This window comes from Coffea arabica, chromosome 3c (assembly GCF_036785885.1).
Source record: "Coffea arabica cultivar ET-39 chromosome 3c, Coffea Arabica ET-39 HiFi, whole genome shotgun sequence".
Lineage (NCBI taxonomy): Eukaryota > Viridiplantae > Streptophyta > Magnoliopsida > Gentianales > Rubiaceae > Coffea > Coffea arabica.
Genome location: NC_092314.1, coordinates 9,407,467 through 9,420,729, shown reverse-complemented (window position 1 = coordinate 9,420,729; position 13,263 = coordinate 9,407,467). Strand labels below are relative to the sequence as shown.

At 34.1% G+C, this 13,263-nt stretch overlaps 1 protein-coding gene across 1 annotated transcript; it reads left to right on the top strand.

Moving 5' to 3' along the window:
- The first annotated feature begins 727 nt into the window (after positions 1–727).
- On the top strand, positions 728–2,622 carry LOC113734543 (crocetin glucosyltransferase, chloroplastic-like). The gene has a single exon (XM_027261128.2). The coding sequence runs from the start codon at positions 1,009–1,011 to the stop codon at positions 2,422–2,424; it is 1,416 nt and encodes a 471-aa protein (XP_027116929.1). The 5' UTR covers positions 728–1,008; the 3' UTR covers positions 2,425–2,622.
- Positions 2,623–13,263: the final 10,641 nt, after the last annotated feature.

Here is a 13,263-nt window from a genome sequence, read left to right as displayed (position 1 = left end):
CATGATCAATAAGAACCAATGAAAAAGTAACCACTTATACAGCAGATTAATCTTAATTGGCTAGTAATCATTCCAATATTTTGGAATGAAACAATCTTTTTTTCCCCCGAATAATTCTTAATCAAAATAAAAAGATATATTACTCAGATAATCATGCGAAAAAGTCATAGATACAAGTCTCCACTTCTTTGTCTCGCACAAACGAGCTTTTGAAATCCATACGAGAAAAGGGAACCATGAGCTTTCAAATTCGGACCCCGTAAGTTGACGCGGCTGTGTACAAGTTCCATCATGCATGGACCTAGAACAGCCCGCGTATTGCGCGAGTACTCAGAATTATTTGCTTTATGCACATGAATACTACTGCACATGGGAAGTAACCGTAGACAAAGCAGGTAGCATGACACAAGATTTTCTTTTTTTTTTTTATAATAAAAATTTTGGATGGTTCAACTCCGATCATCACCGTTAATCAATGCAGGCTTTCGGAGTCATATTTATAAATAGTTCATCAACACAACTCTCATATTATGAAATAATGGATTCGAACACACGACATGTTGTAAAGAAATGATCTGTTGTTGCCAACTTATGTTGATCCATGACACAAGATTTATCAAGGCAAGTCAAGAAGAAAAATCAGCATCACAATGATTAACAAAATGATGATTAACACTGTCAATGTCCACTGCTCAATTATTTCCTAGGAGAACTAAACAAAACTGCCCAGTGTTTTTCTCCAAATCGTCACCACAAACGTCATTGGGCCAACAATTCTTGGTATCCACACAAGCTGTATATATCAACGTCACTCAGATGCGTCCTACACACAACTTAGCCACTGTCACCTCAAAATCACAAACAAACACATTCCTTCAATCATAATGACCACCATCTTCAAAATTCCTTCATACCTTTGTTGTTGATATTATAATTTGCTCCCACCTCTCGAAAAATTTTAGATTCTTGGCCTAAAATCCCAGAAGAAAAATCAAGAAGCTGCTAAAAATGCCGCAACAAAGACATATTCTCCTTGTAAGTTATCCGGTCCAAGGCCACATTAATCCATCCTTGCAATTTGCCAAAAGACTCCTAAGAATGGGCATACAAGTGACCTTTGCCACCAGCGTTTTTGCCCTCGGCCGTATGACGAAATCCTCCGGCAGCATCCCAAAAGGCCTAAGTTTTGCAACCTTTTCAGACGGTTATGACAACGGATTCCAGCCAAAGGGTGTAGGTCACAGTGAACACATGTCCGGGATGGAGAAACATGGATCAAATGCCCTCAAAAATGTCATCAACACTAGTGCTAACCAAGGCTGCCCAGTAACGTGCCTTGTCTGCACCTTTTTACTTCCTTGTCCTTGGGCCACGACGGTGGCGCGTGAGTGTCACATCCCATCTGCCCTTCTCTGGATTCAACCTGCCACGGTTATGGACATATTCTATGATTACTTCCATGGCTATGAAGATGACGTGAAGAATAACAGCAATGACCCCACTTGGTCAATTCAGTTTCCAGGCCTGCCATCGATGAAAGCCAAGGACCTTCCGTCCTTTATACTACCTTCTAGCGATGCTATATACGGTTCCGTTCTTTCAGCTTTCAAGAGGCAATTTGAAACGCTCGATGAAGAAGAAAAACCAAAAGTACTTCTTAACACATTTGATGCACTGGAACCTCAAGCTCTCAAAGCTATTGAGAGCTATAATTTGATTGCTATTGGACCCCTGACTCCCTCGGCATTCTTGGATGGGAAAGATCCATCAGAAACTTCCTTCAGCGGTGATCTTTTCCAAAAATCAGAAGATTACAAAGAATGGTTCAATTCAAGGCCTGCTGCCTCAGTTGTTTATGTATCATTTGGCAGTTTACTGAGGCTGCCTAAGAAACAAATGGAGGAGATTGCGAGCGGCTTGTTGAAGAGTGGAAGGCCATTTTTGTGGGTGATAAGAGCGAAGGAAGATGGAGAAGAAGAGAAAGAAGAAGATAGATTGAGTTGCATGGAGGAATTGGAAGAGAAAGGGATGATAGTGCCATGGTGTTCTCAAATTGAGGTGCTAAGACATCCTTCACTGGGATGTTTCCTCACGCATTGTGGATGGAATTCGACGTTGGAGAGTCTAGTTTGTGGCGTGCCGGTGATCGCATTTCCTCATTGGGTCGATCAAGGAACGAACGCAAAGTTGATAGAAGATGTTTGGGAAACAGGAGTGAAGGTTGTACCTAATGAAGATGGCACAGTTGACAGTGATGAGATCAACAGATGTATAGAGACGGTGATGGATGATGAGGAGAAAGGGATTGAATTGAGGAGGAATGCTATGAAATGGAAAGAATTGGCTAGGGAGGCAACGCAAGAAGGTGGATCTTCAGACAAGAATATAAAAGCATATGTTGAAGAGGCTGGAAAAGGTTACTGAGCTGAGTCAAACCAGTTGTAGATTGGTAGCATAATTTAAGATTTGTCTATCTTTTGTTCTTCGTTTTTGGGATTTCGATGGATTGACTTAGTGTTTGTATCTCTGATTTACACTGATCTTAAATGGTAGAGTTCGCAGGGCCTCCATGTAATTATTTCTCTTTTGAAGAAAAATTACCACCCGATTGGTTGTTGCTAAGGAATAGCAATGATAATCACTATGAAAGACCCTTCAATAATAATGGATTTGTGTAGATTCCTTTTGAAAAAATCTGGTACCGTAATGTTAATGACTTTTTGAATAAAAAAAATATTATTATAGCCACCTCCCACCACCTCCAACTCATTTCACAGCCACCTCCCACCACCATAACTTGCGAGAGAGAAAAAAGTAGAAGTTGGGTAAGATAGAGAAAGAAAGAAGGAGGAGAGAGAGAGATTGGGATGAAACAGAAAAGGGAAGTAGGAGTACTGGAGGCAAGATGGAAGATGCTGCGGCTGTCATCCTTTTGGGCTTTCCTTCCCCATATTTTGGTTTGTTTTTGTTTTATTTTTTATCTTAGTGGGTGATAGGAGTGAAAGTGTCCAAACTGGTCGGTAATGAGTTTTAGGTAATGAAAGACCCAAATGTGGGTTTTAGGTAAAGGTGGCAAATCAATCCAATTAACTAAATTTATCCATGCTCGTCCATGAATAGATGGGTATGCGTATCTTAAATTTTTGTATATAGGTATAAATGGGTTATCCAATAATACCCATTTAAATAAATGGTATTATTGGGTAATCCATCAAATCCAATTAACCCATTTAAAATTCTCTTCTCCCCAAGTCTCTTCTTTTTCTCCACCTTTTTTTTTTCAAATTTTTTTATTTTGTCATGATGTTAACTACTTTTGTTTCATTATTATTATTATTATTATTTGTTGGTTTTATCTTATTATTTTATTTTCTCTTAGTTTGTTAACTTGCTCATTTTTTAGCATTATCAATTTATGATAAATTTTAGCCTATTTTCTTATCTTTATAAAATGAAATTTTAAATTTATATATGAAAAAAATGTTAGGGGTTCAAAATTGTTGGATTAAGTTTTTATATTAATTTTTATAGTACTTAGTTCAAATTTTTATATTCTTATTATTCAATTATTAAATAATAGGTAATTTTGTGACATAGAGTATAATGAAAAAGAATTGGTAATTAAGTTTATTGAACATTATAAGTAAATATTTAAAATTAATGATGGGTACAAAGAGTGGTATAAATTAATAACTTAGTTTGCAAAAATGAATTTAAATGAGTTTACAAAAAGTTAAAATAAATGGGTTATAAATGGGTAATTGGGTTACCCAATTCATTTTTTGACTTACCCATTTATACCCATCTAATTAAATGGATATAAATGAGTTGACTCACTTATACCCATTATCCATTTTACCCAACCCAAACCCGCCCAATTCACCCATTTTGACACCTCTAGTTTTAGGTAATGAAAGACCCAAATGTGGGTAATGAAAAAGCCCATAATAGTGTACCAAGCAACCACTGAGCAAAGCTTAATGGCCACCAAAGAGAGACTTTCTTCTTTGGGATGTAGGTCGGGAGTTCAAACCTTATCTGCAGTGAAAAAATTCAAAAGAGATGTCAGAGCATTTTTTTGGTCGAATCAGATCTATATACCTGTTAGTCCCTTACACAGTCTCTTTAGACTCTCCTCCCTGTAAAATATGATAGATTAATTTATACAAATGTTATAGTTTTCAAAAAAAAAAAAAAAAGTGTGCCAGACACCATCAATGACAATCATTACCCTCTCATTCTCTTTTGAGGGGTGCAAAACCCTCCAACCAAATTGGTGGTTACATTGTTAAGCTTTTCAGAAATATACGTGATGTATAAAATTTTGACTTAAGGCTAAGTGAGTTTTGAATCTGGATTTGACATGATAATTCTGTGTATAAATCACAACTCTGCATCATCCTGAACGCAACTAGCAAATAGGATGGTAAAGCATACATTCGCATATGAAATTCATATAACTTGTTAAATAGAACAAATGATATTTTGTATATTTACATAGGATTAATCTTGTATACACTGTCAATGTATATACAATTAACGTTAGATATATGACACATATGCAAAATTTAAATTTGAAATTCAAAATTTTGCTCATATGTTATCCATCTAACCACAATAATGTATACATTGATAGTATATATAAGATTTATTCATTTACATATATGAGAAAAAATGGACAAGTAATTTTACATTATAAATTGAACTAGTTTTGTACCCGTTCGTTGAATGGGAATTTTCAAAGAATAATAAACTATTTAGTCAATTTTATAAAAATGTCGATATGAAATACAAACTTAATGTATATTCTAGTATAATCTTTCTTAAGTATATTACTATGTGCGCATCATAATATAAGGTATTCTTATAATATAAATGTGAAAATCTAATTCGGTGAATAATAATTCAAAAATGAAAAAAATAACATTCGACAATACCATAACATTCAAAAACTTGAAAAGAAATAAAAAGTGCAGTAAAACAGTATCAAATAATGTTCTATTCTTCAGAAACTTTTTTTGGTTTTTCTTTTGTTTGAACATTTTCCTCCATTTATCCGTGCAAATCAGCATTTATTGATTTTCCATTATCACTGCATGATAGCAAAGCATGACAACTAAGTATAAAAAAATTAATGATTTATCACATTCAAAATTATGTAAGACAATACATAAATATTATAGATTAAGAAAGTAAAATACTATATTAAATCTACCTCCTCGTGCTAAAATAAAATATTGTACATTTAATTAGCCAGACTATTTATGGTATTTGATGTATTAAAGTGGGTAATACTTTTATATTAAATTGTATTTGGAAACTTAGTTGACTGTATATTATGCCCATGAAAATCTTGTTGTGTTGACCCTTGAACACCAATATACATAAATTTCACAAAAGGAACCTGAATAAATTTTCCCATTTCAGTTCATGATTACTCAAGAGGCATAGGCCAAATGCTTATAATATGAATATTTAACAACAGTGGAAGACATAGAAAACATAGTTGAACTAAAGTAACTAATAGCAATAATAGCTAAAGATACAAAATTTCTGAAGAAATATCTTCGTCAATTGATTATTAAAAATTTAAGAATAACATGGGACGTAATCAACAATAGCATTTACTTCCATAAAATTGAACAATTCAAGATGAAAATGTTCCAGATTGTAGTTACAAATTGTATTTACAATTCTGGACAACAAAACCCATCATCACTCACAATTCAAGATGAAATTTTAGTAGACATTTTGTCATCGCAAAAGGAACGAAAATAAATTTGCCCCTTTTAGTTCATGATCACTCAAGAGGCATAGGCCAAATGCTTATAATATGAATGTTTAACAGCTGTGAAAAACATAGAATGGATAGTTCAACTAAAGTGACTAACAAATTTACATGTGGTTGGGAAAAAAAGGCTGGAGAAAATAACAAATTCAACTCTTGGAGTATGCGCTGAGTAAGGATCCACAGCATCAGCTACAAGCCCAGTACCTTGGACAAACGAAACAAAGGCAAATTAACAAACATCTAACATGCATCCTATAGCATATGAATGTTCCAGTTCGGTGGAAACATCTAACATGTTTCTATATGAAAACTTACAATGAAAATACTATTTTAAATCCTATCTCTTCATACAAAACAAATAGAAACTAAAATCAAAACACACAAAATTCAAGATATGTTACTAAATTCTTACAAGTGAAGATGAACATGTCTTTTTAAAAAAGAAAAATATGTAACGAAGGAAGATTTACCTGATAATCAAGAGGAGTGGAAATCCAAAATTGATGCTTTAATGTACCAACCGCTTACACTGAAAATACCTAACCATATAAAGAGGCTATATGTAGGCATAAGAATTGATAAGCATATAAAGACATATTGATAAAAATATTAAAAGTAGTTTTATCTTAATTTAAATTGCTGAAAGTACGTAACTTTTAGTAGAAAATAAGAATTGATAAGGATATAAAAAGATATTGATAAGAATATTAAAAGTAGTTTTATCTTGATTTAAGTTGCTTAAAGTACATTACTTTGGGTAAGAAATAAGGATTGATAAGGATATAAAGAGATATTGATAAGAATATAAAAAGATGATAATAAAAAATAGTTTTACTAAAGGCGTGCATGCTAAAGAAATTATACGGGTCAGACCTTGTTGTTATACCTAGAAGTTCACAAACCAAAGAAGGAGCAAGCAGCTGCAAATATATGATTATGATAGACTGATAATCGGCCGCGAATATAGGATAGAATGCTAAGGACGATTTTATAAGTCATACATGGATGATAAGAACGGTTTTATATTTGAAATTTAATTTAGATAGATATTGATAATTGATTTCGTGCTTATGAAAAGAGAGAGATAAGCTCCATATAGAGCATAGGTTATTTTTTTTGAAAAAAGGTGGAAATCATGGAATAAATGAACAAAGGCAAAAGAAGAGAGAGATGGAAGAGTGTAGGTTATTTTATAGAGCGTGCTGAAACCACTTGCCCTGTTGTTAAATCACATAGGAAAGAGAAAGCATAAAACGATAAGAATGAGAATACAGCTTTATTATATACATATAATTTAATTTATATAGATATTGATAATTGATTTCGTACTTATGAAAAGAGAGAGATAAACTCCATATATAGCATAGGTTATTTTTTTTTAAAAATGTGAAAATCATGGAATAAATGAACAAAGGCAAAAGAAGAAAGAGATGGAAGAGTGTAGGTTATTTCATAGAGCATGTTAAAACCACTTGCCCTATCATTAAGCTATGTAGGAAAGAGAAAGATAAAGCGATAAGAATGAGAATACGACTTTATTATATATATATATATATATATATATATATATATATATATATATATATATATGATTTGATACTTTGTTTTAGTTATCAATTCTTCCTAATCGTATTAGATACTCTTTGTAGCCACTCAACAATATCTAAGGCCAGCTTTTTAGATACTCAAATGTAACAAATATGTATAATACATCCTTAACATAGATATAGAAGCTCGTTGGTCTATATTAATTCAAATCCCACTGCTATCTAATTTCTACAGCATTTTGCTTTCCACCTTATTTGTTTATCCATTTGCTCAGGCCTTTGTACTGGGATTTTTACAATATATCACCTATCTCAGTCATATTATACAAGGTAAATAATATCACAATAAATATAAGTACAAACAAAACAAATGTGGACATTAAGATAACACTGTGCAAAAATAAAACAAATTTTGACATTTCTTAAAATTTCTGTTGCAAAATCAATCCCCTCTATCTAACTTCAAATCAAATCCATTCCTACAATTAATTGCACCTTAACAATCTAAACCGTGACTGTAGAAGCTGCTCATCCATGGCTAATTACTTAGAATATGGACCAAAAAAAGATTAATCGCACATGTATGGCTCTAAAAAGGCGACTAAAACATTCTGACACAGCCCGGCAGCGGAAATTTTTTTTTTTTTTTATAAAGTTGTCGGCTACCGGGCTAACAAGGCCCGGTAGCTGACAACCTCTGCACAAAGCTGGCTACCGGGCTCTCTCAGCCTGGCAGTTAGTCCAATTTCTTTTTAAAAAAATTCCAAAGCAGTCGGCATGGCTTATGGACAAAAAAAAAAAAGGCTGGCAGCTAATGTTGAGCATCCCGTGAGACAAAAAAAGCTGAACAAAAAAAATGCTGGTACCTAGCAGAGAACTCGACAAAAAAAAAAAGAAGCTATGTTCCACGAGAGTTTAGCATCCCGTGAATTGGCAGTTGTTTATTTTATTTTTTTTAAGCAACTTTGTTGGACGGCTAGATTTTGATTGAGGCTCTATATAAGCACTGAGGAACTTCCTCATCGTTACTCCGCACCTCTCACTTTCTCCCACTCAAAGTTTACATTTCTCATTTTCTCACAATTTCACATGAGCACCTCAGTTTACATTTCGGCAGAGTTGGGCGAAGAACTGTCTTGTGGTCCTAATCGACATTTCGACAGAATTGGGCGAAGAACTGTCTTGTGGTCCTAATCGTGAGTGCCTGTTGGCTTATTCCTCCTCATTAAACAAATGATTATTGCCTTGTGGTCCTTCTTGGTGTTTCTAATTGTTACCTTATTCTCATGCAGAATTGGCATTAGGCCGCATTTTTATTAATCGCCGTGCTGATTAATTGCGGTGCTTCTATTAAGGTCGCCAGGCTCATTACTCATGGTGTTGACAAGGCAACCAATTTTTTAGATTCGAAAGAGATTAGTGATCTATATTGTATAGAAGTTGTTATAATTTATCACTTTATGTTACTGAATTGTTGATAAATATTTTATGTTATTGTTATAGTATGCTATTAATTAAATATTTAATTTATTGTTGAAGCAGTTGTAAACAAATAATGTAATTTGTTTTTTACGTATGTTAGCTAATATTAGTTTAATAGCACGGTACACGCTTAGTTGAATTAGTTTAGTGATTGAATTAGTTTAAGTAGATTAATTAGTTGTTTAAATTTGTTTAATAAATGTACTTAAAGTGATTGATTAAATGAATGTAAATGTAACTTAGCCTAGGTTTATTGGCTTATGATTATGAAAACTTGTTAATTAGTTAGGGTAATCGACTTAATTGAAATAATTGACATCTATAACAATTGCAGTACATACAATTGATGTAATTAGCATAGCTTAATATCGAAATTAGTATTATTGGTTTAATGCAATTCACTTTATTATGCGAGTTAGTTGATAATTAGTCTACGTTATTTAGTATATGATTAGTTTAATTAGTTTTGTGATTTAATTAGTTTAATTAGTTATTTTTTAATTAGTTGAATGAATTAAATTTAATAGGTTTGATTAAATGAATTTAGATGTATTTGGTGAGGCATGTATTGAGTTTTAATTATGATAGACATTTAGTCGTGATAATTTAAGTATTTGAAATAATTGCTACATTTAATACATTAAATGCATAAACATAATGTAGTTAGGTTAGCTTAATTTCGAAATTAGGGGTATTAGTTTAAGGCAATTCACTTTATTGCGCGAGTTAGTTGATAATTAGCTTTATGTTATTTAGTATCTGATTAGTTTAATTAGTTTTGTGGTCTAATTAGTTAAATTAGGACCTCTCACTTTTTAGTAATTAATTAATTTTAAGAGGTCGATTAAATGAATTTAAATGTATTTGTCGAGGCATGTATTGAGTTTTGATTGTGATAGCTATTTAGTGGGGATAATTTAAGTATTTGAAATAATTGCCGCATTTAATAAATCAAATACATAAAATTAATGTAATTAGCATAGAATCATTTTAAAATAGGGTTTTTAATATTAGTAAGATTTTTTATTAGAATGGTTATTTAATTGATCCAATATGAAATGTAGGCGCATGATAAACTTAGCATAAGGAAAAATGTTTGTAACTAAATGTATTAATTAAGGTGATTAATTAGGTTTACTTTGTTATTTATTAAATGATACGTTCATTTGTTATAAATGATTTAATTATTTAATTATAATGCATTATTTGTTGTTATTTGTTATATTATTGGTTATTATTTGTTATAATTATAGACTTATAATCATATATTTATTTGTTATAAATTATATATATTTGATTCGATCAATTAATTAATTATTCAAATAAGCTTATTAATGCGATTTTAAAATGTTATCAATACTCGTGTGTAATAGGTATATCATGTCAAGTGATAATTGCTTGGTGATACAACTATATTGGGGAGGAAAAATTATATACAAAAAGGGTTCAATTTCATATGATCCCCCCATACCAAAAAATGTGCTGTTCCTAACAGAGGTGGTTGGTTATGATGATTTGATAGACAAAATATACACTACTATGGGTTAGATCAGAACAGCCATAAGGTTAGTTTGATATATCGGAGTTGCCTCAAAAATGGCAAGTTTGGTGCAATGCCTTTGATAGATGATAATGGAGTTGCTGGTCTGTACTACTTACAATCTGGTAGTAGACTTGCAACCGAAATATATGTGGAGGTCGAGGAGCTATTGGGTTTAGAAGAACATAATTCCGACGGTTTAAAAATTATAAGTGCTAATCCTGAGCGAGGCGGTAGTAATTCGGAACATATATCTTTATTCCAGTCAGGAGGCCTTTTTGATAGTCAAATGACCCAATTAGATGTAGAAGATGTCCAACAAAGGCATAGAGGGCGAAGAAGGGGTACTGGTCGGCGGACGAATAATGATCCTTCAACTACAAGTGCCCGACCGATAATGCACACCCCGAGCTTTCATCCTGGAGGTGTGGATATTGAATCGGCACCGATGTTTGATGCACTGCCATCTACTGACGTTCAGTTTGTAAATGTTGACATGGACTCCGAACCAGAGCCCAATCTTAGTAGTTCTGATGATGAGAAGCATGAACATGATACCGACAGTCAAGCAGGGCATCTAGATCTCCCGACTATGGCCCATGATGACATGGATTGTAGTGCTCCTTGAATAAATAGTGAGGGACCACAACTGTGTTGTGAAGCTGGTGTTGACGCTGCATTAAATTTTGACCCCTTGATGCTGGGCGAGTGGAGAAGTTAAGACTGTGGAACGAACACATCAAAGATTTAAAATTAGGCCAATTGTTCGAAACAAAGGAGCATGTCCAACATCCTGTGAAATTGTGGTCTATCAAGGAGAATAGGGGGTTTAGAATTCGTGAGAGCACGCCAACGACTTGGTATGTCCGTTGTCGGACTCGTAACGAAGTACCCCATTGCAATTGGTAGTTTCGTACAACCTTACGTAGCTCGCACAACATATGGATGATTGTCACACTTGCTGACGCGTATACTTGCGTCCGTGTTTGTTATAGTAACGACCACCGTGGATTAAGTAGTGATACAATTGCCAAGCACATTATTTCCCATATTATGATGGTCTGGTCTACAAGATCAAGGAAATTCAGGCATCGGTGAAATAGAAGTTTCATTGCGATGTTTCATATAAGAAGACCTGGTACGCTAGACGTTGTGCCATTGATATATTATATAGGGATTAGCCGACATCTATATCGCAACTGCCGACATATATTAAAGAGTTACAACGGTCGAATCCAGGCACGGTTGTTGTGTGGGATCATCATCCATTAAGTACCCTATCGGGAATAATTTTTGATTATATATTTTGGGCATTTGCTCCTGCCATCCAAGCCTTCCGCCATTTAAAATCGATCATATGCGTGGATGGTACCGTTTTAAAAGAACCTTATCGGGGAAAACTTCTTGCCGCCATAGGTTTTGATGCTAACAACTCAATGTTTCCCTTGGCATACGCCCTAGTTGATGAGGAGAATAATCGGAGTTGGTCTTGGTTCATGAGATTGTTACGCATTCATGTATGTGGTGATGTGCAGAATACGTGCATTATTTCTGATCGTCACCACGGCATCATTAACGCAATGCATACACTGGAAGAGTGACAGGAGCAATTAGGGGTGCACTGATTCTGTTTGATTCATATTCGGAGCAATTTCACACAGAAATTCAAGTGCGAGAGGTAAATTGTCTCCGAACCCTTACATATTAAACATGTTTTCACGTTTCACCGGTCATTATTTTGGTATTAAACCCATTCTGGCGATATTTTACTGCGTCTGATAGACTTAAAATCCTTATGTACGCTGCTAGTGTGGCAAATCAGCCACAAGTATGAGGATTTCATGAATGTAATTTTCTCCATAAATTCGGAGGCGTATGCATGGCTAATGGGTGGATCAGTTCGACCCGAGCAATGGGCTCTGTGCAAAGATGGGGAATATCGTTGGGGGCACATATCCATAAATATGGCTGAATGTTTCAATAATTTATTGAGGAACACTCGATTGCTGCCAATTACTGCATGTATACGGTTTACATTCAACCAAACAGTCGATCTGTTTGTCAAAAATTACAAGGTTGCATGGAATTAAGTATACGCCCTCGTATATAAATCGTGGGGCAAATATGTAAAAAATGAAAAAAAAATGGAGGGCACATGCAGTTCAAGTGTTCGATCACTAGAGAGGTATTTACTGCATCACAACTGCTTATCGGCAAAGCAATAAAGGAGGTCATGCCCAAACTGTTGACATTGGAAGTCGCACGTGTACATGTGAAAATTGGAGAGAATTGCGCTTCCCATGTTCACATGCTATTGCAGTGTGTTTTAGGTGTGGTATTAGTCCAATAACGCTTGTCGCTCAGGAACATACATTTCCTGCGTATTAGGCTACATTCAGCGGTTCTTTTCAACCGTTATGGGATCCAAAATATTAGTCCGTAACGGACTTAAAGCTGAATATCATTGGAGATCGGTTGAAATAAAAGATGCCCGAACCATTGAGAACTGCTAGGATCAGAAATCAGATGGATAGAAGATATCCTGATACACCAAGCCGGTGCAGTAACTGCTTACAATCGGGTCACACTGCCCCTAACTATCGTATGCTAGTTACTTTCATAAATAACTTTTTGTATAAACTATGGTAGATGATTGTACTAATAAGTACGACAAACCCTTGTATTTGATGTGAACTGGTATTTGGTAGTAATAAATGTTAAAGTTTTTATATATTATCCTAAGTGATGCATTTTTAATACATTATGTGCTAGCATATCATTAATTATGTTATTTGTATCTGAAAGCAGGATTTAAAATGGAGCGATGGAATACAACCACAGCACCCCACTCATCCAGAACCCTTGGATGAGAGTGTTTTATATCTACAATCCGAACATAGATC

What these genes read in the sequence shown, in the direction of transcription:
- LOC113734543 (XM_027261128.2), top strand. Translation starts at nt 1,009, where the DNA reads ATGCCGCAACAAAGACATATTCTCCTTGTAAGTTATCCGGTCCAAGGC.